General features: G+C 47.0%; 2 protein-coding genes and 1 long non-coding RNA gene across 4 annotated transcripts; 1 reads left to right on the top strand and 2 right to left on the bottom strand.

Moving 5' to 3' along the window:
• The first annotated feature begins 3,357 nt into the window (after positions 1-3,357).
• arhgef25a (Rho guanine nucleotide exchange factor (GEF) 25a) lies at positions 3,358-18,220 on the top strand. Of its 2 annotated transcripts, none has more exons than XM_047039646.1 (15): positions 3,358-3,716; positions 4,456-4,566; positions 7,900-8,024; positions 8,412-8,478; positions 8,833-8,936; positions 9,044-9,113; positions 11,987-12,076; positions 12,508-12,600; positions 12,971-13,021; positions 13,214-13,291; positions 13,405-13,596; positions 13,896-14,076; positions 14,392-14,621; positions 14,966-15,115; positions 16,119-18,220. In XM_047039646.1, exons 1-15 carry the CDS (start codon positions 3,399-3,401, stop codon positions 16,242-16,244), a joined length of 1,986 nt encoding a protein of 661 aa, XP_046895602.1. In that variant the 5' UTR covers positions 3,358-3,398; the 3' UTR covers positions 16,245-18,220. The 2 variants fall into 2 exon arrangements, with proteins under 2 accessions (XP_046895602.1, XP_046895601.1); XM_047039645.1 differs by having other exon boundaries at positions 16,116-18,220.
• Positions 18,221-19,995: 1,775 nt separating this feature from the next.
• sp5l (Sp5 transcription factor-like) lies at positions 19,996-21,771 on the bottom strand. The gene is made up of 2 exons (XM_047039680.1): positions 21,418-21,771; positions 19,996-21,055 (listed from the first exon to the last, which is right to left on the bottom strand). Exons 1-2 carry the CDS (start codon positions 21,469-21,471, stop codon positions 20,006-20,008), a joined length of 1,104 nt encoding a protein of 367 aa, XP_046895636.1. The 5' UTR covers positions 21,472-21,771; the 3' UTR covers positions 19,996-20,005.
• A 1,879-nt stretch (positions 21,772-23,650) lies between these two features.
• On the bottom strand, positions 23,651-24,998 carry LOC124480415. Its single transcript, XR_006957547.1, has 3 exons — positions 24,945-24,998; positions 24,789-24,828; positions 23,651-24,615 (listed from the first exon to the last, which is right to left on the bottom strand). It is a non-coding gene; the product is annotated as an uncharacterized LOC124480415 (long non-coding RNA).
• Positions 24,999-25,399: the final 401 nt, after the last annotated feature.

Here is a 25,399-nt window from a genome sequence, read left to right as displayed (position 1 = left end):
TTCCGCTGCAGTCGACCATCTTCCGTGCTCATGGTGCTGTGCACAGACGGTTCTGTGGGATGTTATTGGCTATCTGTGCCCCTTGACCCCTGGCCTGAAACAGAGCGAGGAGAGTTCAGAGAGACCTCTGGGAATTGCAGGCCAACATTGTCTTAACAAAATTCAATCTTGATGGATTTCAGGCTCTAATGTTGTCCAGAGAGGCTGTGATGTGCCAGAGGCTCCTATACAACCGGAATGGCATGATATTCTTGATACTCTGATATTCTATATCACATCGTAACATGAACCTAAGTTTCAGGGTCTATTGTATCCTCTTTCCGTCTCCTGACCCTCGCTGGTTTATTCAAAAATGTCTTTCCCTTTTGCTTGGCTTCTTTCTTTCCCTCCATTCATCCCCCCCGTCCCTGCTAGGCCCAGATCACCTTACACTCCCCCTGGGTTTCATGTACATGTGGGGAGAACAGAGGGGGTGGGGATATTCCACCCCAGACTCACATACGCCTACAGTACACATACACTCCCCCCCCCCCCCCCCCTCCCCTCCCCCACACACACACACATACACACATCGTTTTATTAAGAACTGTTTTCTCATGGAATGGAAGGGAAGAGAAGGGGGAGATGCGTGCAGTTTGCAAACAATAACGTTTGGATGATTCAATTGACGCTCGGGTCCTCTTTGAGCTTCTAGGCCACAGTATCTGTGAAAGGTGACTTTTTAACATGAATGCCGTGGTAAGTTAGCCTGGCTCCCGGCCTACTACGTACTTCCGCCAAATTTCACTTAGCTTCTGTACTGCTTTTGGGCTTGAGGTATATTGGTCAGATGTCTCCGGTTAACCTTTTACCGGTCCAATCAGCAAACAGAGGGAGTGGCTGAGAACGATGACGTTGATGTTGTGTGCTAGTTAGTTTGAGTTGTAGTTACGTAATGGCAGCGGAGAAAGATGCGAGCGAAGCCATTCGGGTCCGTTGTGGCAACGCTGGCGAATATCCAGAAGTTAAAGCCGGAGCAAGAACAATCTTTAATCCCCACGGGGTTCGTTTGATTTTCCAGCTAGCTCCGTTAGTGGTGAAGGAGTTGGCTAAGGCGAACGCTAGCGATTGGTTTTGCCAGATCCAGAGTGGCTCTGAGCAGATCCAATAGTTTTAAACTTCAACAGAGGACCCCCGCCTTCAAGGAAGTTAGCGCTTTTTCAATGGATCGAGCCCAGACTCTGTGTACAAATACAATGTACGAGAGTCTGGTAAGGACCAGGCTAGTGGTAAGTCTCCAAAGAGACTTTCTGAAAGAAATGTGGTTTTACAAGGAAGAGAGAAAGGAAAAAATGTTTTTATGACTTGTTCTTAGAGAATGGAACACTGGCCGTCTTTGTATTTCGGTGGGAAATGAATTGACCTTGAACATGGTTTGAAAGGGCCCCAGTCGCTTTGCTCACAAACACTGAGAAGGGATTGTGGATTTACTTTAGGCTGGAGACTTTGATGTGGAATTGCTTCCAATCTGGGCCACAACGTGGAGCTTTCCGGAGCTAAGCAGGCCTGCTCCACAGTAGTGGATAATAGCGCTCTCTCTCTCTCTCCTCTCTCTCTCCTCTCGCTCTCTCTCTCTCTCTCGCTCTCTCTCTCTCTCTCTGGGTCTGGCGCTTTTCTCTATCTCACTGACTCCCTCACATTCAGTGTTTGGAGTATGCCAAAAAGATGTCACCCTCATGAACCATTGTTACTGGGTGACACTGACCTCGTCCAGGGACTCCTGCCTGTCCGTAGCCTCCCCACCAAGCTGAGCAATAAGGTTGCTCTGTCACCTTTGTCCCAAATCCAGTGGGGGGGACTAGTGGAAGGCCTGCTGGATCAAGAGAGCCCACAGAAGCCAGGCAGTTCAAGGCGTTTCAGCAACAACAACAAACCACCACCCCTGGACAGGAGTCAAGGTGGCGGAGTGTGTTCTTCTCCATTTTCTTAGGGTGGCGAAGGTCAAAGGGCAATGTGAGGGCAGGAAGTGTCGTCGAGGTGACTTGGTGTCTGTGCAACAATAGATAAAAGCCTCAGCAGGATTAGAAATAGGAAGGACGAGAAAACCAAAACAAAGCGACCCTCAAACAAAGACCCGCCCCCCCAACGCACACTGCAAAGGATTAAAGTGGACTTCCTGTCCTATCTTTCTCAACCCAGCCATGTTTCGCTTCCCATGTCCTTGTGACATCACCGCAGAGGGGAATCTAGTCAGGGATTGGCCGATGGGGTTATTTTTAGATGTATGGAGGCCTCGTGGTTCCAAAAGTAAATCAGTGTAACTCCCCCTCCAGTTACGCCTCAAAAACCCAGGCAGGTCATTGACTAGTACCCCACTGGAAAGGGTGGCTGGAGGGCAGGGGGGGGGGGGGTCGATTTAAGAAAACAGGTTTGTTTGGACCAGTCGGAACCTTGGGAAGGCTCAGCAAAGCTCTCTCTGTGAAAATGCTGACCAGCTGCAAAGCTACGTCGGAGGATAGGTCTTATTTTTACTCGACCGTATTTATTTTGGATTTCTCTCAGCCTCTCCTCCTCTGTTGACACGTATGCTCAACATCCCTGACAAGACGGGTCCCAACGCCGGCCTGCTTGTCGGACCACCTCTATTTGGCAGGCTTCTCCCAGCAGCAGATAAACCCAAGTCTTAGAGTAAGACCACAGAATGTTTGTTGTAATCCAGCACTAAACCTAATCTAGTCTATTGTCCAGTCTGGCTCGGAGCAAATGGGAAATCTCTTTTTCCCCGCCTTTTTTTATAATTGCAGTTTCAAGGGGAATGTGTGTCCAACTGTCAGAAATATGAATCTATCAAGCATTGCAACCGTCAGTCAGTGAAGTTTAAGTTTAAGAAAGCTTTATTGCTTGCGTCCGGCCCACAAGGAAACAAAAAACCATCACACGCCATTGTGCTACAAAGTTTGTCTGCTTAGCATGTTGTGCTAGCTAGCTATTTAAGCAGCCCCATTCTTTACAGTCATTGGCTTAGACAAAGGCATGCAAATTTACCATGGCTCTTCCTCATTGGCTCCCTTGCATAGACCTAAGGCGCGCGTGTCTGCGTGCGTGTTTGAGTGTGTGCGCGTGTGCGCTCTTTGACCCCTGTAAGCTTGACCATATGATTCACTCAACACAGATAAGGCCAGACATCTTTTATGGCCTCTCCAGTAAGAGAGAGTGGTCAGCCCAGGTCACCTTGTTTACATATGCCTCGTGTTACCCAAAGTTCAGATTTGGGGGTAGGCCTCTCTCTACACAATGCTGAACACAGAATCATTCTTTATACAGGATTAAATGTGTTACATCTTAATTTTTTCTACCTTCCTTGGTCCGTTCAGTAACCTTTTCCCTCTCTCTCTCTCCCCCCCAGACTCGTACTCAACATGCGGGCAGCGAGGGCAGCATCTCTCGACCTCCGTGGCGTCCCTGCCCCCCCCAGGCCTCCAGTAGCTCCGCCCCCAGCTCCCCCGGCCTCCCGCCGCTCCGTCAGCACCCTGAAGAAGTGGCTGACCAATCCTGTGCGCAAGCTGAGCCGCCGGCGCCACCAGCGTGGGCGGGGCCAAGGGGGAGCGGCAAGTTCGCAGGCTGGAGGGCAAGCCCCCCTCCGCTGCCCCCGTGCGGCCCGCAGCCTGGACCAGTGCAGCCCCTCCGGCCCTGACGAGCCCCCTCCACCGTCCTTGCCGTCACCCCGCAAACAACTGGTGAGCACTGGGTACCGTTACACTCTAGCGCTACAGGGGACTATGACATGGTACCGTTACACTCTAGCGCTACAGGGGACTATGACATGGTACCGTTACACTCTAGCGCTACAGGGGACTATGACATGGTACCGTTACACTCTAGCGCTACAGGGGACTATGACATACTCCAGCACACAACACACAACATCTGTAAACTTGCTGTCCTGAACCAGACACAGCACACAACTGTTGTGTGAATCAAAACGGCTGCATATAGATGGGAATCTTCTAGAATCTGCTAGAAAGTTCTACCCTGTGCTATGGCCTATATGTAAATACCCAAATGGTAAAAGGTGTGTATTATTTGTTTTGATGTTTGTTTTGATGTTTGTTGTTAGACACCAAACATCTTCAGTACCCTTATTACAGACCGACCACGTTCCTTGTAAAACATTTTGAGGATGTCAAATATGTTGACATCTTCAAGCAAATACTAGCCTGCTGCTTCAAACCTGGCATGGTATAGGTACGTGGTACACCGCCTTGCTTAGTGGACATCCAAAACAACTTAGGGTTGCAATGTTGAACCGTGGTGTACCAGGCTTGATGATGACGGTGATCGTATAACAATTCCAACTGTGCTAGCTCACTCCCTGGGGATCTAACCGACGGTCTTGTGGGCCTAAAACGTTGACGTAGCGTTCATGTTTACTCAGCGTCGCGTTGACGTGGTGCTTCTGCTCTTCTCCTGCTGTAGGAGTGGAGGGGTGGCCTGGCCAGTCCTGAGGACTTGTCTCCTGGCATGCTGCAATCTCCCAGCTACCTAGCAGACTCTTTACAGGGCTGCACACTGCTGACACATCCACAGGTAAGGCCCTCGCGTGGATGCACACACGCACACTCACCAATCCGCTGATGGATTAGCATTTCGGTCACGATTCATAGATCAGACAAAGGAAAGATTTACCTCAAGGGACCAATGCCAGATTTTCTGTCAGGTGTTGCTTAACATAAACCCTTATTTAAAGCAATACCGTCTGTAGTACCAACAGGGAACCGTGATAGTGTTCTGAATGTGAACCAGCGGTCAAGAAATAGTAAGAAGATAGATGGAGATGGCATCAGCAATTGATAAAATGATAGTCTGTGCTCCATTTGTGCTGGTTTGTGCCTTTATCATTTTTGTGCTGCTGTTCTTCTTCAGATATTAAAGAATATTTTATTCTCATTCTGAGATCAGTTAGCCCCCCCAACATGCTCCAAATATATCCAAAACGTTTTGTCTTGTTTGTTTGCATGTCCTTCGTTTGTGCCACAAAACATTTAATTGGTGCCTCTTTGGTTTTTTAAATATTAGACATATTAGATAAAAAAAACAAAAAACATGCCACAACAGCTAAAAAGACTTCAGGGTGCGGGACAGCTTGGTTTAGTTCACACATCCTTCAAGATACATAGCACACTTCGAACTAAAAGTGTTGAATTTATGTGTTTGGCCCATATCATTGGACTGGATACGTTCTGGGCCAGGAGAGATAAGGTACTGAAGGGAGGTAAATTGGTGCTCGAAAAAGCAAAACAGACTGTCTTGGCACTACAGCTAGCCTCACGAGGTCTCCACTCTGGCTCTGCCTCCACCCTGGCTCTACCTCCACCCTGGCTCTGCCTCCACCCTGGCTCTGCCTCCACCCTGGCTCTGCCTTTAAACTGGTTCTGCCTCAATTCCACCCAGTTCTTAAGTCTTTAGTGTCAGAAATGATATTAAGTAATAAAAAGGGTTCTGAGAGAAAGTGAGCGAGACAGAGAAAGAAACGGAGACAGAGAGAGATGAAAATATCTGGGTCAGTCGTCTCAGGGTCGTGCTAACCGTCGCAGCGCTGCTTCTTTCACTGCCCTGTACTAACCAATCCCTGGAGCTCAGATGTCTGGAGTGTGGTACGGTACATTCCTGTAGTTTACCACTGTTTCTCTCCTGAAACCTTTCTTCCCCCCTGGCCTTACAGTGGGACATGGCCTACTTGAGAAGGCTAGTTTTGATCGAGTGTTTCTTGTTTATCAGACGATGGAAAAATGCTGGGAGGGGTGGCGTGTTCGAAGCAGTGAGCCTTTTCTGCAGGGCCAGGCTACAGTTCACTGTTCATTTAGCCCTCAGACAGTTTCCTTCCTCTCTCAGAAACCTGTTTGTACACCACCAAGGTCCAAGATCAAGAAAAGAATCGTAAAAAAAAACAAAAACAAAATTGAGGAAAAAAACTGAAGAAAAAGGAAGAGTTAGGAACACACTCCCCTTCCCCCCAACCCCCCCCAACCCCCCCTACCACCCCCTACCACCCCCCCCTACCACCCCCCCGCTCCCACCCCCCCCTAACACCCCCCACCCCCCAAACAAAAGCACATTTTCCAGCAGGAAAAACAACAGACGTGATCTCAGGTTTTATTAAAACTCGTGCAGATTTTCGACTTTGGCTTCTGGGTAGAAAAACAGAACAAGCGACTAAAAGGGAGCAGGAGAGGAGAGCTGGGAAAGAGGGGGGAGGTGAGTGGGGGAGGGGGGAGGGAGAAGAGGGATCTTTCCTGTGGACTTCACCAGAGCACATCTGGAAGTGATCAGGCAGTCAGTGGAGACTTGTCAGCCAGACTGGAGCTCCCCATACTGGGGCTAAGGATGCCGGGACCCCCCCCCCCCCCCCACCCAACAATATACAATACAAAAACAGCACACACACCACCTTGGACATACATGACCGCCTCCAAAAAATACAAATAAACAGCAAAATGTGTCATGGGTGGACACATTTGGACAACGTATGAAGACAGAACAAAACGAGATTTACGACTGCAGACAGAAGTTCCTGGGGGTGGATACATATGTGGTGAGCCAACTGTAGATGAACCAGTCGAACCAGGCCACAAGGCACAGGTGTGTGACCTGAGAAAGTGCCCTTCATCCATGTCAGAGGGGTCAGGGGATTAGGATAGTGTTTGACTTTGTTTAGGGTGGGGAGAATGCTCTGGAACTGTTGGCCATACACACACACACACACACACACAGGTGCGGAGAGAAAGACACTCCCATAGGTTTACTCAGTAAAAACTGAATGAAAAGGTCAAAAGGAAACTCATGAACCTGAACTAGAATAAAGAGGTGAGACTTTCATGAGAAAACAAAGATTAAAATGAATTGATGGGTTGGTCAACAGTCTTATCTCAACAACAAAATATCTCATGCATATATGCTGTCATGCGGTTCAGGGACTTAATGAACTGCCCAGGTTAGTGCAAGCAAACTCACAAGTTGAGCTACTTTTGAAAAACATGATCCTTATTGCGTAACTATGATGTTGATTCGGTGTTATTTTGCTGATTGTGGACTCGAGGCGATGTCCATGTATTCTGTCTTGTGAGCGGGGATTCTCATCCTGTTTCAACCCACGCGGAAAGACACCTTTGTGTGTCTCGTACGATAACGACAGGTGTCGTGTCCGTGGCTTTTGCTCTCTCCCTCTACCTGCTTTCACTCTCCCTCTCTCTCTCTCTCTCTCTCTCTTCTCTCTCTTCTCTCTCTATCTCTCTCTCTCTCTCTCATCTCTCTCCTCTCTCTCTCTCTCTCTCTCTCTCTCTCTCTGTCTGTCTGTCTGTCTGTATGTCTCTCTCTCCTCTCTTTCTCTCTCTCTCTCTCTCTCTCTCTCTCTCTCCTCTCTCTCTCTCTCTCTCTGTCTGTCTGTCTGTCTGTCTGTCTGTCTGTCTGTCTGTCTGTCTGTCTGGTCTGTCTGTCTCTCTCTCTCTCTCTCTCTCTCTCTCTCTGTCTGTCTGTCTGTCTGTCTGTCTGTCTGTCTGTCTGTCTGTCTGTCTGTCTGTCTGTCTGTCTGTCTCTCTCTCTCTCTCTCTCTCTCTCTCTCTCCTCCTCTCTCTCTCTCTCTCTCTCTCTCTCTCTCTCTCCCCTTCTCTTCCTCTCTGCATCCGTCTGGCCACGTGGTGTCCCTGTCCACATCCCCCACCTCCGCTCCCGGGGACAGTCTGATCCCCTTGTCATCCTGTCACTGTCGCCTGGGAGTTTCGCCTGCTCTCCCTCGTCACCTTGGCAACCTGAATTATCTCCCTTGCCTCTCCCTCGCCCGCCCCACCTCCACCCGCACTAAGGGATGGCACGCGCGTCCTAACCCCCCCCGTTTCCTTGTCGCCCGCCTCTCTGTTTCACCAGGACGCCCAACCCACCAACGCCTTGCTCGAGGACGACGGCTCTGTCCTGATGGACGACGCCTCCAGCCAATCATCGGCCGTGGCCGACACCGAGGAGGAAAGGAGGAGTGCCTTAGAAAAGAGCATGTAGGTGGACAATTCATTCTCTGTGCCAAATACTATTTCTCAGCCCCCATAGCAACCACAAGACACAATAAGCTCACTGAACAACGGCTGCAGCTGCCACAGTATAATGGCACCACCGGATCGATTCCCCCGCCGTGCCAAAATGATGTTGTGTCCTTGGGCAAGGCACTTCACCCTACTTGCCTCGGGGGAATGTCCCTGTACTTACTGTAAGTCGCTCTGGATAAGAGCGTCTGCTAAATGACTAAAATGTAAATGTAAAAATGTAAATTTTATTTGCAGTGACGTATCAATGAATGCTATTTGTCCCCGCAGTGGGAATGGGAGTCAAATGCATTGAGATAAGAGTATTGTGAATACAAGTCCGGCTGTTTTTCTTCTGTGCAGGTACGTGTTGACGGAGTTGATCGAGACAGAGAAGCTGTATGTGGGAGACCTGGCTCTCATCGTGGAGGTACAGTACCCAGGGTCTCACACCTGTGTACAGGATAAACACAAGCGCATGTGGGGGCCCACACACACACACACACACACGCACATGCTTTGCTTGTACTCTTCTCTTTTCTTGCTTTGTAATACCTGAAAGATGTATTATAATGAATACGAGGTGAAATCGAATCGTCTTCAAAAACGAATCCACCATTTCAGTCCGACTTTCATTTCAGGCCTGCTGTGAAAATGTAAATAGAAGCCCGGTGTTGTTTGCAGCTATGTCGACTGAGCTCTGTTGCGTATTATTCTGCAGTGACAGACAGTCTGCAGGGAAAAATGGGAAGGCTATCTATATGTCTTTCTGCTTCCACCACAGGGCTACATGGCCACCATGAGCTCCAGAGGAACACCTGAGGACATGAAGGGAAAAGACAAGATTGTGTTTGGGAACATTCACCAGATCTTCGACTGGCACAAAGAGTGAGTGTTGGCTAGTTTGTGTGTTATGTCCGTACTCAGTGGTGAGTAGACCACTAACTGTCCCTATGCCTTTGTGTGTGTGTGTGTTTGTCTTCCTTTCTGTCTAGCTATTTTATGGCCGAGCTGGAGAAGTGTGTGTCTGAACCAGAGAGACTAGCCCAGCTCTTCATCAAACACGTGAGTCTGGTCTGACGCGTACACACACACACACACACACACATACACACACGACCTTGTCAGCCAGAGGCGTCATCTCTCGCTTCGCGGCCGCGTTTGGTGACGGGAATTAACTGTACTAAGAGAAAAAGAAGAAGAAGAAGGGGGAAAAAAAGCACACGCTAGCTTCTCGTTTTTATCCACCACGTGGTATCTCTCTCCTTATCTCCCCCCCTTTCCCCCCACCCTGTTATTGATATGCCTCAGGCAGAGCTTGGCAGCACTGTTTTCACAGCCACTCGGACCTGCCCTGCTCCCCACTGGGCCGCTCCGTCCAGGAAACCCAAACAGAGACAACACCGGCCCCGACAAAGACCGCAGGAAGAAGACCAGCAATAATAAACAGCTGGCTAAGCCGTTTGATATGGGAGGCTATTTTCTGATTGTTACAAAAAAGAAAGAAAAAATAGAAACGGAAGGGAAGGCCTGCTTAGGATACAGAGGAGTTTGCTTCTGGAAGCGGAGCAGGCAGTAGATGAATAAAACCCAGACCTCGGCTTCATTCGATTTGAGCTAATTGGTCCAGCGGTGGCACATGCTCACAAAGCTGTAATGTCAGTTGTTCTGACCAATTTTGGTCAGGATGAAACGGATTCAGTTCAAATCTCGGCGCATCTCTTCCTGTCCTCCTCCCCCCTTCTCTCTTTGGGCTCTTTAAACAGTTCAGTCAGACGGCTCTAGGGGGCTCCCTTACCCCCTCTGGGTAATGAACTTCAAAAGCCTGAGGGGGAATAAAGGGACTCGTAACTAAATCTAAGCATGGTGTCAAACTGTGAAAACAAGCAGACTGAGGCCCATATTAGCCGTAATCAGAAGCAGAGATGAGGTGAGGCTGAGCCAGTCTCAACACACGTGCTCTCTTACAGCACTGTACATACATCCACGCCAATACCTCCCACTGAAAACTTCAAACAGTTCTCCAGTAGGATTAAGTCCAGCCGACACTGCAGTGTGACATCGCGAGCAGGTTATATCAATCGAAATCCATAGATTGATGACATACAGTACATACATATTGTCTGCGTCTAATCTCTCACCTAACCCGACATTACGCAACATCTGTACACATTAATGATTTTACAGTTTATTCAAAACCGTTTTACAGGATCACAAACTTTATAAAAGACCGCAAAATCCAATGGTCTTACGAGGTCAGAAAAGACATTATGAGGACATCTGGACAGCTGGCATGTGCCCTCTTGGTAGGGCAGGTGCATCCTTTCAACCACGGGCCAAACATCTTTATCTTCATTGAAACCTTCGGTTTTTAGGCATATCATCTTGCATGTGTGCATGTCAATAATATAAGCTATACAATGTTTGGGGTACAAGATGATCGTTTTTACAGGAGTAATTCAAAAATGGCATAGTGACATGGCATCAGGAAAGAGCACAAATGATCTTCAACGACCTTTCCAGGAACTACCTATGTATGCTTTATTTACTAGCTGTAAAAGACCCAGTACAGGTCAAGGGCACGTGGCTTCAGAGACATAGGAATGGGCAGTGTGAAAGATGCAGCTGAGAACTACAGATCTGGAGGTTGCTGGCTGTAAGCTACAAACTGCAGTAGTGGGGCTCCAGTTACATTGAGGATTACCTGGCTAAATTATACATGTCGTGCTGCTCGTTCACACGTAACTCCCGGGCCTGCGCTCTGCCACCAATTAGTCTCACAAAACGAGCCTCGTTAAACAGAACCGGCTTCGAAACCATCGGCTTTGACAAATACTTGTCTCGCTCATACTTTTCATCGGAAATGACATAAATAAGGGATGCAATGCGACACAGATTTCTTTCGCGCGTTGATTTGAATCCAATGTCAGTCATTTCGCTCGATATTGTACGTGGTGGATAAAAAAGAGATACATTTCCCCCCGCTCAAATTGAGCGTGAGGATGGTGTGTTGAAGTGTGTTTTAGTGATGGGAAGTTCGGTTCTTTTTACTGATTCGGTTCTTTGAATCTCGTTCAGTAAAATGAACGAATCTTTTTTCGAGTCATTTGTTCATTTCAGGGGGGGGGGGGGGGGGGGGGGGGGGGGGGGGGGGTGGGGGGGCTATACGTCCACTGCAAAGGACGTATAGCCCCTATACGTCCACTGTAGGTTAGTGCATGACATGTGCACCAGCAAATACTATTTCAAAATAAATTCCTGCATTAAAATAATGTATCATGAGTTTGTATGATTTGGTCGTGTATTATCACACTAGCACTTAATTATCACGTCAAACAATTACACTGCACTAAACTGTAAGTGTAAATGTAAAGTGAAAATAACAAAACCAGTCAGTATGATGACTTGAGCGAATATCATTCATTCACGTCTTACTAAAACAGCGGCCACGCGAAAGGGAATAAGGAAACTGTTTCCTCTACTAAAAAATACAATGCGGGTCACGTGAAAAAAGGATCCAAAGACTCGTAGAAAGACCGAGTCGGGGAAGGAACTAATCATTCGTTTCCTCTAGCTACAGAGCCTATGCAGGTCACGTGAAAAATGATCCAAAGACTCGTAGAAAGACCGAGTCGGGAAAGGAACGAATCGTTCGTTTCCTCTTGCTACAGCCTATACAGGTCACGTGAAAAATGATCCAAAGACTCGTAGAAAGACCGAGTCGGGAAAGGAACGAATCGTTCGTTTCCTCTAGCTACAGAGCCTATGCAGGTCACGTGAAAAATGATCCAAAGACTCGTAGAAAGACCGAGTCGGGAAATGAACGAATCACTCGTTGAGAGGACTCGTTACTCCCGAGTCCTTATAAGGATTCGTTCAAAATGAACGAATCGTTCACGAACGACACATCACTAGTGTGTTTGGCTTGTGTTCCGCAGGAGAGGCGTCTTCACATGTATGTTGTGTACTGTCAGAACAAGCCTAAGTCAGAACACATCGTCTCCGAGTACATTGAGACCTACTTTGAGGTGAGCAACATTACACACGCACACACACACACACACATGGCCCCACTAGGATGGCAATAGTTAGAACAAGCACACACGATATAATATCATGGCAAGGGCAAGGAATGAAAGGTTACATCACGATGCCAAGTGGATAGAAAAATGTTGAGCAGATATAATATTGACTTCTTCTTCTTATTATTATTGACTAGTTGGATTACATGTTACAGTGAGTCTTGATTCCGGAGACACAGCTGTAGAGTTGTTGTGTATCATGTCAGGGCACATGGGGGTCCAAATAACATTGAGTGACAAGAATCTTTTATTCACGTGTCACCAAACCCTACAGTGATGTTTTTTGTATGTGGCGACTATAAACACGTCATGCTCCAGTATATCATGTCGTATGAAGTCCTGAACGCATCACATTTCTTCTTCACGTCTTCTGTCAGGAGCTCCGGCAGCAGCTGGGCCACAGGCTGCAGCTCAACGACCTGCTCATCAAGCCTGTCCAGAGGATCATGAAGTACCAGCTGCTGCTCAAGGTGAACCACAGGCCACCGGCCGCCACACACACACACACACACACACACACACATGCCACGTACACACACACACACACACACACACACCACGTTCACACAACAACGTAACACCTCCTCAGTCTAATTCAATGTGGAAACACACATCAAATAGATTCAAAACATGTGTCGGCTTCAAACACGTTTGTACAATTCGATGGATCGTGCCAGCCTTCAGCCGGTGCAACCCCCCCCCCCCCCCCCACCCGGTGCAGATCAAGGACTGAAATAACCCCATTAAACCATCTCCCAGATGTCCTCACCTCCTCATTACTAGTAAACGTCCATTGTTGTTAACCGTGATGTCGTAATGGTGCTGTGTTCACGTCAACAGGACTTCCTGAAGTATTACACCAAGGCTGGGATGGACACAGAGGAGCTGGAGGTGGGGGTTGTCATTCCAAACATGCTACATTCACTACTGGCTACGTTCTCTTTGAGACCATTGAAAAAGAGCATGTCGTGATACTGTTTCAGTATTGTGTATGCCTTTGCCGTAGGTAAGGAAGTGAAGTAGATTTGCAGTAGGTGCCGTAACACTAACCCTCTCTCGTTCTCCATCTCTCTTCTGTCATAGAAAGCTGTAGAGGTCATGTGCTTTGTGCCCAAACGCTGCAATGACATGATGAACGTGGGTCGACTACAAGGCTTTGAGGTACCAGACAATGGACTATAAGATTTCAACTCCTTGCCCAAAAACACGATCCTGTGAGAGTTTGTATTTTTCTCCCGTGAACCAATGGCTGTCTTCCGCCTTCTTGTCCCCAGGGGAAGATCACAGCCCAGGGGAAGCTCCTTCAGCAGGACACCTTTACCGTTATCGAGCAGGACAGCAGCTTCCTGTCCCGCGCCAAGGAGAGGCGGGTCTTCCTGTTTGAGCAGCTGGTCATTTTCAGTGAGCCAATCGACCGCAAGAAAGGTTTCTCGTTGCCGGGCTACATCTTCAAGAGCAGCATTAAGGTTAGTCTCTTTTCTAGCCCTCTTAGATTCAAAATACTCAACACGCGAATGAAAGAGTTGTCTGGTTGACAACGGTTGTTAAAAAGCAACCTGTTTTCCTAGACAAATAAAATGATGTCACACAGGTAATGAGTTCCATAATAGATACAAACAACACGAAGGCTTACGCAACCGCTTGTGCGATGACGTGGCCCGGTTTTCTCGGAACTCGTGCATCTTGTTCCCTGTGCGAGGCGTTTAATGACCTGCACCGCACGAGGTCCTCTTAGCAGATGCTAGTCAGATGGGATTTGTTCCAGGTGAGCTGTCTCGGGGTGGAGCCCAGCGTGGAGGGGGAGCTGGGACGCTTCGTGTTGACGTCTCGCGGGACCGACGGCAGCGTGGTGCGCTTCCAGCTGCAGGCTGCCTCGGCCGAGGTGGCCACGGCCTGGGTCGACGCCGTGGGCCACATCCTGGAGACCCAGCGCAACTTCCTCAACGGTAGGAGGAGGAAACCTTCAAACCCTTCATAACCAACCTTGACCAGACCCGTTCAGGGGCCTTTCATCTTTAACACTGAGAGACTTTTACCGGTCGAGTAAAAAGAGCCCATGCACTCTGCATGAGAGGGTGTGAAGGCTGACTGAGGGGGTTTAACTGGGCTGGACACAGTCCATCAAATCTCAGCACTGATTTGACCTCAAAACAGATGGAAGGATTAGACAATCACAGCCGCTTACCGAAACGCGGGGCACTTTCAAAGCCTTTTTTTCATTTCAATCTATGTCCCTCTCTGTCTCTCCTCACGACATCCAGCCCTGCAGTCGCCTATCGAGTACCAGCGCCGCGAGAGCAAGTCCAACAGCCTGGGCCGCAGCATGAGGCCCACCCTGTCCTCCACCGCCGCCCTGCGGCCTCACTCCTCCGCCTCCATCGACCGCCAGCGCCTGCCCTGCCTGCGCTCCTACAACACGTCCCTCCCCACCCTCTACCTGCCCAGCCAGGGCCAGAGCCAGAGCCAGGCCCCCGCTGACAGGCACCGCGAGGTGAGGGCCCGTGTTTGACAACAAACAGAGGGAGGCTGTTGGGGCCCGCTGGGCCAGTCAGACTGGAATGGCCTCCAGCCAAGCCTGACGGACTATATACAGCTCTGACATAGATGGTGTTCACAGGTGATACGGGATACACACTGTAGCAATGACCAGCGCAGGTCCGGGCGCAAATGGATAGATGGCACATACAACATTGACGCAAATGACATCAAAGATAGTGCGCCCCGGTCTTGATTTGACAATGTTATCAGCACCTAACAGTTGGGAATTGCCTTTCATAAGAGGTACTGTTTGTTGTTTTTCTTCATCGTTGCCTGCTCTCGTTTTGCTTTTTGTAGTCTACACTGGTCCATAATTGCCAAGCGGAGGTCAACTCCCAGACAGTCTCCCCATCACACATTCAGCTGGCCTTCCCTAACCAGGCTGTGCCGCTACACTGCCAAACTGTCACCAACGGGTTGTTCGGCCCCGTCATGCAGAACACACAGGTACGAACACACACACACTTAATTACTCAATTAAGTGACAATTTGTTCTGGGAAACTGATTTACATAGTAAATTGGAATGATACTTCATTATATTTATAGTCTGGGATAACTACCCTTGTCCGTAAGATGAACAGCAAACCAAGCCAACAGAAATTCACTTCTAAAGGGAACTAATTGGTCAGTGAAGGAAGGAAGATAATTAATTCTAGCATGCTCATTACTGTTAATTAAAAGAGGAGAGGCTTTAATAAATCTGGGCCATTTGTTCTCAGACATGTGGAGGGGGGGAAGCCAAAAGGTGTGCTGTTCCACCCCCTGTTGGACAAAATGAAAGTTGGAACAGAAAAGAAACACATTTTTATCAAGAAACGGACAACAACTTTAAAGAGGGATTCCAAAATAAAATTATGGCTAAGACTTTTCTATTGCACAATGTTGTGCCGCCGGCACAAGTGTTGCTCAATCCCTCCACAATGGACACACAGCATATATCCTCATCCATCCATCTTGCACATAGCTGTCACCGTCTGGCTGGGTCAACAATAGGGCCGTCCTGCGGTCTGGTTCAGAACCATCAAGGACTACATCTCCCTCTGTCAACACTGTGCACTTGTCTCTTAGTGGCCTGGCACTAAGAGACAGAGCAGTGCTTTGTTGTAGTTTCTGCAGTGTTTACTTAGGCTGGATGGGCTGGGCTTGTAACAAACAGGAAGGAGACCACGCCGGAGGAGGAAGTCAGAGATGCCTATCAAAGGGCTTGATTGTTCTCTTATAGACATATGGGAGAGATGCATGGAATTGAAGCATTGGTGTGACTAGCTTTGTAAACAGCAAAAACAAATCATTATTCTTTAAACAAAGTTCTTCATAGAACTTTTTTTTGTTTATGTTTTTTTGCTGAATGCACACAGTAAATATCTGTGGCTATTTGTCTCTTTGGTAAAAAACAAAACCCGTTTGATTTGGATGAGTGTGTTCCTAATACAGTGTCTTCCCCAGCAGAGAGCAGGAGAGGGCTGTCGCAGGGGCCTTCCTGAGGCTGGAACCCACACTCCCATGGTCGGCCAGGCCCCTTCCTCTGGACGGCGCTCCAGCAACCTGACCCAGCTGGCTGAGGACGACCTATGAACTCTGAGGGGGGGGGGGGGGGGGGGGGAGGTCTCTGGGGTCCAGTAGCCCTCGCAGGCTGGCGGTGAAAGCTGGGCCTGCTGGTGTCCTCTTCAGCTTTCTGAGACCCTCTGTCTTCTCCCTGAGGTTCCCCCCGAAAGCACAAGCCAGGAGAGCCATGAAGAAATGACACAAACCACTGTAGTTTTCGGTTGGGGCGCTTGTCAGCTTGAGGGAAACTCGCTTTCACCCCTGCTGCTACGTGCTTGACTGTGGTGGAGTTGAGTGGAAGGACGCTCGCCGGACACGTGGGGAGATGACTGGGCGATGACTCATGTTGTTTTGTTTTTTTTCCAAGAATTTCTATATACTGTATATTCTGTCTTTTAAAGGGCAAGGTGAAGAAAAAGGACCATTCCTGATTGGGAAGACCACTGGAGGTCGCTTGTGTGAAGTGTATGTGTGTAAATATGCGCGTGTGTATGTGTGTATGCGTGTTGGTATGGCACGTGTGTGTGCAAGCGTAGAGTTTGCACAGGATAGGCGGTGTATCTTGTAAACATGCAGATAATTCCCCTTGTGGTCTCTGTTTCCCCCAAGAGGGACAATGGAAATGAGTGTGTGTTGACTTCTTTGGTTCCTTCAACCTGCTGGTTCTCTGATTGCCATTTGCCAGGACAAAACAAGGCTATTTACAGGCTCTTCAAAACGTGTCCAAACACTGCGATAGCCCCTCCCACACAAGACAAGCAACCAAAGCAGAAGGACGACAAACACACTCGATCGGGATAGAGCAGATGTGAAGTCATCTGAATTTCATGCAACAGAACAGAAGCTCCTGGCGTCTGCCACGGCGTATCAAAAGGGCGAGAACTCTCCCATGCTCTCTTATTCCGTTTGAGTGTTTCCACTGAAGTATGGCTGCTGTTTGATCCAGACCAGAAAGGGGGTAAGGGAGCCCCGTAGAGGCCTCGCGCCTGGGAGACGTCACGGGAGGGCCTCGGTCATGAACGCGGCAACCTAAAGCTTGTCTCTTGGTTGGACGTGCAAGAATGTGAGAGGGACTACAATGTCTACGGCCAGAACTCCAGTCCTCCTGGAGCCTAGGTTGTTATATCACATGGAGCTTTGTTCTTAGCCAAGATGGGAGTTGTTTGACGTGGTTTAAGATGAAATGTGCTAAAATAGCTAACGGTCCAATCAACCTTAATCTTTCTATTACTTTTTGCTACCACACAAAATTCTGCTGAGCCTGCATCTCTAAGCAGCTTCGATTAGACACTATTAATGAACTGGATAATTGGTCGATAAATTGAGAAACTTTTAATAGAAAAATGCTGAATCTGCATGCGACATTTGTGCCAAAATTGAGGGGCTTCAGATTTCACACTTGCCTTCTCTGTTCAGTTACTGTTGCCACTATTGTGTATAGCGAAGACTAAAAAACTGTCTTCATAAACTTGAGACCTCTGCTTAAAATACATTTCAAAGTGTGGGTGTTATTTTAGTATTGCCAATTATATTCTCAAATTGCAAACTGAAGCCATGCATCATTGGTACAGTAACAAGAGTGAGGGGGTTAGGCAGTCTAAATTCACATTAAGCTGCGTTACTGCTCATGGCCAGTAGAGGGCCCTACAATGCTTTTACAGTTCCCTTAGCAAGCTCTGCATTGAAGATCAATTGGCTTCAGTATCAATGTACCGCAAGCAAACTTTGCCTTTTACATTTGATCCCTAAATAATCCATATTAAACGAGTGTTATTCTAAAAACCAATCAAAAAGACTTCATTTGTGATTTACCTCCTGTTTTACAAACTGTTGTATTTGATTGAATTTTATGATCAAGTATTGGTGTAAGTTACATAAAGATCCACTACAACCTGCATAAACAGAGAGACTTAAGATCACGGGACAGTATGTTAAGATGCCAAGTTTCACTGAGTAGACTCTGCTATATCATATCAAATAAAAGAAGTGTCTTTTTTCTGGGAAAATTTTTTGGTGTGTCTTCTTCATGTGTCTGTATCTAAATGTTACAGGTTAGTTAAGGGACTAACCTTATTAGAATAAAGGAATTAGAATAAAGGAAGTCACATCTGAGTGGATGCAAGAGGAGTTCATTTGAGCAATTTACTTAAAAAGAAACAGCCTTTCTCACTGAGAGAAAAAGGCATGGAATTTCACGTTTCAATTGACGCCCCCTCCTCCTCCCCCCCCCCCCCCCCCCCCCCCCCCCCCCAAAGAGAAACTTCAAACAGGCCCCAAAGACAAAGAGAAGCAACCCCTGGACCAGCAGACATCTGGTTGGTTCAGCCCAGAATAAAGGGCCATTCTGCAGCAGTAAACCCTGGCCTGATCGTAACACGCCTGTGATATATGGACGCCGGGGAGAAAAGGGGGCGAGGGTATTAACTTTCACAAGGGTGCAGAATCAAAGGGAGTTCCTGTCACCACCAAGGGGGTCTTAACAACAGGGGTCCCATTCAGAGGGGATTCCTCCCAAGTGCCCCTCTGTTGCATCTGTTGACTCGATCTCATGCATTGGGTGAAAGAAAACACTCATTAAAGCCACATGACTGTGAACTTGATTGCAGAAGGCAAGACAACTGCCCCTCTGTCAATGGGCTCAGTATTTACTTTGAGGTGCAAGATCTGACAACATTCTAAACATCCTCTTTCCTTTATGCCTGCAGATTGCCGCTATTTGTGTTCTGAATGCGATCCAATTATCATTGAAATAAAATAAGATGTTTTTGTGAATGGAATGCCATTCCTCAATCTTCACACGTTGGGTGAATTAGACAGTAAGCACTGAACTTTGAATATCTATGACAGAATGTCTTAAGGCAAAGTAAACCATGTTAACACATTCGAAGACGACAATAGAATTTGTTTTGGCACAAAACTATGTTTATTAAAATGTACATGCATTTTTGTTGTAGGGCAAATATACACATTATCTACAAGAGGCTTACACATTTAAATTTCTGTCCTATATTCCACAGCAATGGCAACTCACGCAAGGATTAAATATATTAATCATTTTGCAGATACAAAAAAAGAATTCATTTTCACTTTCAGCACTGGTCTCATCCTCCACTGGTTCACTGGTAGATTCATTAAATACGTTGCTGAATAATCAACAGCAAACAAGGTCATTCAACTGGAGACTACAAAAGACTGGAGCAACTCACCTTGTTAGTACAGATACAATGTTCAAATCATTGATGTGGACTTTAAATTGCATATTGTGAATTCCAGTGGTGAGACAACTCAAAATGTGAAATGTGCATTATCTTATATTCTACATTTTGTTCCTGAGCCCCACATACCTTCATCAAATGTATTTAAAACATGTTTAAGTGAAATGATATAAGAAAGCCTTGTACTGCTGCTGATTTAAACAGGCAAGAACGTATCTCTAATGTTGTCTGTTAAACGTCTGGAAAGAAAATCACAAACACTGCTTTGTTATTGTTGCATGAAATTCTTAAATTGATAAGTCTCAAAATTCCTTGAACTCAAACAAACTCCTTATCGAGTGTATTGGTCCTTACATTGGTTGTCCTAAAATACCTCAAAACACATATTGAGGTAACAACATGATGAGGGATCAGACCAACGCTGAAGTGAAAAGTATGGCTTTGCCTACAGAAATTGAGAAAGAGAAGCTGTGACAAAATACTTGTCTTCCTGTCCCCAGTTAGTGAAACACAGTCTCCTCATCTCTCTCTATCTCTCTCCCCTTCTCTCTCGGTTCAGTGTGATGTGGCCCCCTCTTACTCTCTCTTGATGTTGGTGAGAAGGGGGTCAGAGGGGCCGTGCTGGGAGGGCTGTCCAGCCCTGGTCTTCCTGCCCTGGTGGGTCTTGACGTGTTTGGACAGGTGATCGCTCCTCATGAACCTCTTGCCGCACTGCTGGCAGCCGAAGCGCTTCTCCCCGGTGTGCGTGCGCAGGTGGCGCTGCAGCTCATCCGAGCGCGTGAAGCTCTTGCCGCAGAAGAGCCAGTTGCAGACGAAGGGCCTCTCCCCGGCGTGCCAGCGCAGGTGGGCCTTCAGGTGGGACGTCTTCTTGTACACCTTGCCGCACTCGGGGATGTGGCAAATGTGCAGGCGCTTCTTGCCAAACTCCAGCCCGCCGCCGTTGGCCTGGCAGTTGGGGCACTTGCAGCGGCGGCAGCGGCGCGTGGAGCTCAGCAGGCCTTTGGAGGTGCCCTGGAGGAGGGCGGCGATCTGGGGCTGGTGGCCCAGGACCAGCTGCCTGCCCAGGGAGAAGTGGTGGTTGGTGGGGGTGGCGTTAGTCTGGGGGAGGCTCCACCACTGCTGGCCCTCCTCCATGTGAGCCCCGGAGAGGTGGTGCCTGGCGGAGGAGTTCTGGAGGAAGCTGGGAAAAGTCTGCCCCACTGTGTTGTGTTGAGGGTAGTAGGGGCCACTGCCCTGCGACTGAGAGGACAGCACCTTGACGGGAGACAGCTCAAATGAGTAGGCGGACGGGGGCTCAGCTGGAGGAGTAAGAGGCAGCTCGTGGTGGTGGTGGTGATGGTGGTGATGGAGGTGGGGGTGAGGGCCCAGGCCAGGCTGCATGTTGCCAGGGAACTGGACCTTGGGCACGGTGAAGGTCATCTGGTGGGAGGCCAGGCCGGCGCTGGGGGCCACCTCGTTGCTCCAGAGTTGGAACATCCCTGTGGTGGAGCTCACCGCCCCCTCGTAGGGGAACTGGGCACTCTCTGAGGCCACAGTGCCACCCACCTGCCAGGCCTGGCTGCAGGTGGTAGCCAGGAATGACAGAGCGTTGGGGGCTCCCTCTGGAGAGGAGCTGGGAGTGCGGTCCTAAGAAGAAGAAAAACCGACAAAAAGAAAATGATTCATTTTTACATGCCTCACATAAGTAAGTGTAGTCTACAGTTAAACACATTGCACACAACAGTAACAGAACATACATTGAAAAAAAGATTCTAAGATTCTAAATAGGTTTAATAAATTCTAAACCCAAAGAAATCAAGGACATTTCTATTCATTAAAAACTGAAAAAAATCTACATATTTCTTGTTAAAATAATAAACAGTCCCTTACTAACTAGTAATTAATCAATTTTAGAAGGCTTGCGCGCAAGTTATTCAAACTCATTCATGAGTTTCTTTATGCAGAATCTATGTCAACCGAATCAAAAATATTTACTCAAATGTACAAACCTGCAAAAAGGTATGCAAGAAGTTGTCAGTCCTCTGTATAGTCAGCGCAGCCATCTGTCCACGCGCTCCGTGTCTCCGCACCTGCAAGACGAGCCGCGAGGAGAGGCAGCGACGCACGAATTAAACCAAGTACAAGCAGCTGTGAAGGGAAGTGATTCACACACACTCGGGTCCAGAAGGACCGCCGAACTGAGCAGTCCAAGACAGAGCACGAATAATCCAGTAATTCAAGTTTTCCTTGTTCCGCTTGGCAACAATTTTAGAAGTCTGAGAAGATGAACTCTTTCCAGTATACTTTTTTTCCAAACCAGTCGCCTTCATACGACGAGAGTGCCTTGTGAAGTGTGAGGAAAGTATCGCAATAAATCCTCTGAATCATTTCAAACACGCCTGGGCTGCATCTTCTCTTTATAGAGAGAAAAGGTCCTCTCAACGGGGTCTCTTAAGTATGTTCCAGGAGAACCAGTCAATAGAGAGATGTGAGGGAGGGAAGGGGGAGGAGGGAGGGGGGGTTACATTGACAGTTTGGTGAGGGGGTGGGCTGCTGATAATTTCACTCCATTTCAACCAAATGCTGACCCCAGGAAATAAACCCTTCTGCCATTGTCTTGAAAAAGTTTAAGGTCACGGAGATCCGCAGTGTCAAAGTAATTGTGAATGAATACAATGTAAATACGAGTTCAGATAACGATTTATTTCTACTATAACAACGCAAAATCAAGACTTTACTTTGCCTTAATACAGCAGGCCTAGAGGAAGATATGTTAGGATTAAATTAATTCATTGGCATAGGCTACAGAACGTTGTCTAAAATGTGTTTAAAAAAAACAGTATGTCTACATGAATTGCAAATAAAACATTTTTTATAATTGAAAATATTTGATTAGCAGTGAATTCAAAATCAGTTTGCCAAGAATGATTGAGTGAATTGGGTGCCTGGCATTACTATTACAGGAGTGGACTAACCACCATCAGATAAGATTGAAAAAAAACTTATGGTCAGAATATATTTTTATATCTGAGGCAATCAAAACATTTTTGGCTACATATGGGGGACTAGGGATTAATTAAATTGACTGTGGTTCACTTGTCTGTCCTAGGAGATTTTAGGCGGTGACCCAAGCAAGTCACAGCACCCTTGCATGAAATGTTTACCCTCACAAAGCTAATTGATAAAACCTAATCAAAGGCTCCTGGGTTCTCACTGGTGGGTGACATGTCAAATAGCTCGCCCTGCATGACATTCTCACATTTCAGGGTTCAAGCAGAGGCCACCTCAGATCACACCCATTTAATGCAGATTGAGGTTTAATCTAATTCTGTAAATCTGTTCACCATTACAATGTTAAGAGCTTAAATCCAAGCCGGGAACTCATTTCTCATGTAAATAGCAGAGCTTCAATGCTCTGCTCCCTTCCTAACAGGTCGGGATTCTCATTCAAAGAGAGGATGATTGAACTTTGTAAGTTCTTTTTATCTGACCTAAAATATCTTTAACAATTTAAATTAATCTGTTATATAAAAAAGAAATATGGATGTGAATTTATCCAAACAGTTTATTGCAAATAAAAGCCTACTTCTTTTTGCAGATTAAGATACTATATATTTGTGTGATAATTTAGAGTTACGCATCATTCGAACAAGGATGTTTAAAAACAAAACTACTGATGTACATACATTCTGACAAATCATGTTGTGTAAATTAGCTATGACATTGAAAGAAAGAAATACAGTGAATGTAGATCCCATTCTGGATCGCAGTAGAAGGCTATTTTTTAATTAGTTGAATAAACACTACATGATATTCATTGTTGATATTTTTACACATCTCGTTTAAAATCTCTCCATAATATTTTCCATTCGCAGAGGGTATTTGTTTCTAAAAAGCTGGTTATAAACTCCCTAAGCAACCTCGAATGTTTAATTGTGTAATTCATACAGGAGCCCCTTTTGACGCAGAAATAAAATAAAACTATTACGATTAAAGTAACAGTACAGTAATAAAAGAGTCAAACAAAATCATGAAATGAAGGAAGACATCAAATATGAGTGTGCCTCCCAAGCAGAGGCAGACTGGCTGTGTCTCTCCCTGTGCTTTATTACGGAGCAGAAGTTGTTAATTACCCTGATTCTTATTTCCTGTCCCCACACCGCACCCCTCCCTCCCCTCCCGCACCCCCCCCCTTCCTCCGCCCCACCCCCACTGTACCGACTGCCTCCCAGATGAGTGGCTTTGAAGTGCAAAGTACTCTCTCCTCACTTTGAACTGTGAAAACAATGCTCATGTGGTGGTGCTTACCTTCCCCATGTTACCTCATTTAAATAGACCTGGATACGGCTTCCACAGTTTTCAAGGGAAAACTCATTTCCAGAGAAAAAAGGGGTCCCTGTGTTCATTAAACAGCTGTTGAGAGGGTTGATCAGGCCTGCAGCCTCACATACTCGCTGGGCCTCTGTGACTGAGCGGCCTCGAGCCAAGGCAAAACCAAGGAGGTCTGGGCCATTTTTTATGACATCATTGTAACATCTTAACCATTTAAAGAATTCAAATAAAAGACTTCCCTTTAGGTGGCAAACTGATTGCACCCACATCCAAGTGATAACATTACACAACAGCTGTTTGTTCGTGTTACACCAACTGAAATCAGCACTCGACCCAACTTTATGCATTAAAATGAACTATCAGAATGGTTATTATACAACATACATTTGTTTAGCTCATCGTAGATAATCCTGTTTTAGTATCCTGATCAATTCCCTCTTAAAAGCCCTTGAAACAATCCAGAATATGCTAGTGGCTAGTCAAGCTGGTTTTATCATGCCTGGGGGCCAGTTTAAGAGCCTCAGATCACTAAATTGTCCCAGCTGTCTGGGCCATCTGCACTCTAAAAGGCCAAACACAGAGGAGAGGGGGGCCTTTGTACTGGTGGCCATGTCAAAAAGCCAATTTTACAACACTGTGCCGACTAAATGACCCTCATGTGACAAACGTGGTCTAATGGATAGGACAGACAGGGAGCATGGAAAAGCCTTCTGCTGAACTGCCTCACTTTTAACCATCCGTCATTTCCCGGACGGCACAAGATGGTCCATGATTACCATGACAGTACTCAGTTTTGGAATGGGGGGCAACAGCACCAGCTGGACGTTACAGTAGAGTCATTTCTGACTTCATTCAGACGTTTTGTTTCCTGTATCCTGTGGGGAGGTGTGGAGAAAGGGTGGTAGAATGGAGAAGATGAGTTCATTTAAAAACATGGACTTCAGGGCTAGTTAGCGCTAGCTTGGCGTTCCAGGTGTTCTTCAACTTCCAGGTACACCTATCCTGAAGCAGATTTTTTTTTTCCCTATTTAAAATACAACAGACTTACCTAAATTAAAGCTTATTTTCCCAGTAGTTCAATTTACGTTCTGAAGTGTAGGAAGGAGGAAAAAGAGAAGCGCTGGTTTACAGATACAACATTTCGAGTTTTGAGAATTCACATTGGCATTTTTGTGTGTGTTTTTTTTCATCTTTAATACCTCACCTCAGTGCACACCTGTCCGTTTGTATGTGTGCAAGTTGGAAAACTCACCAGCCATGGGCCAGACATGGACAGACAGCACACATCTCCACGTGTCAGAGAAAACTTTTATCAATTCCAGGAGCACTTGAAGTTTGTTTGCATTTTGTTTTCCGGCACTCTTAACAACTTCAGAAGTCAGATCACAGGAGTGTGTGATCAAAGCGCCTCGCGGTTAGTTCTGGAAACACAGGAGTGCTACGCCACACTTTGATACTCCACATCAATATTTCAATTCAACAATCGCTTGACATGCGCCCGTACTCCCAGAGACGAAAGGGGAGAGAGAGAGATATCTGGGAAAAGGGGGGCTGAGGAACCTGATAGAGAAAGAAAGAGAGAGAGAGAGAGAGAGAGAGAGAGAGAGAGAGAGAGAGAGAGAGAGAAAGAGAGAGAGAGACTGAAGGTTAACATGGCTT

The sequence above is a fragment of the Hypomesus transpacificus genome, chromosome 18 (genome assembly GCF_021917145.1).
Source record: "Hypomesus transpacificus isolate Combined female chromosome 18, fHypTra1, whole genome shotgun sequence".
Classification (NCBI taxonomy): domain Eukaryota; kingdom Metazoa; phylum Chordata; class Actinopteri; order Osmeriformes; family Osmeridae; genus Hypomesus; species Hypomesus transpacificus.
This window is presented reverse-complemented; position numbering and strand designations above follow the sequence as displayed.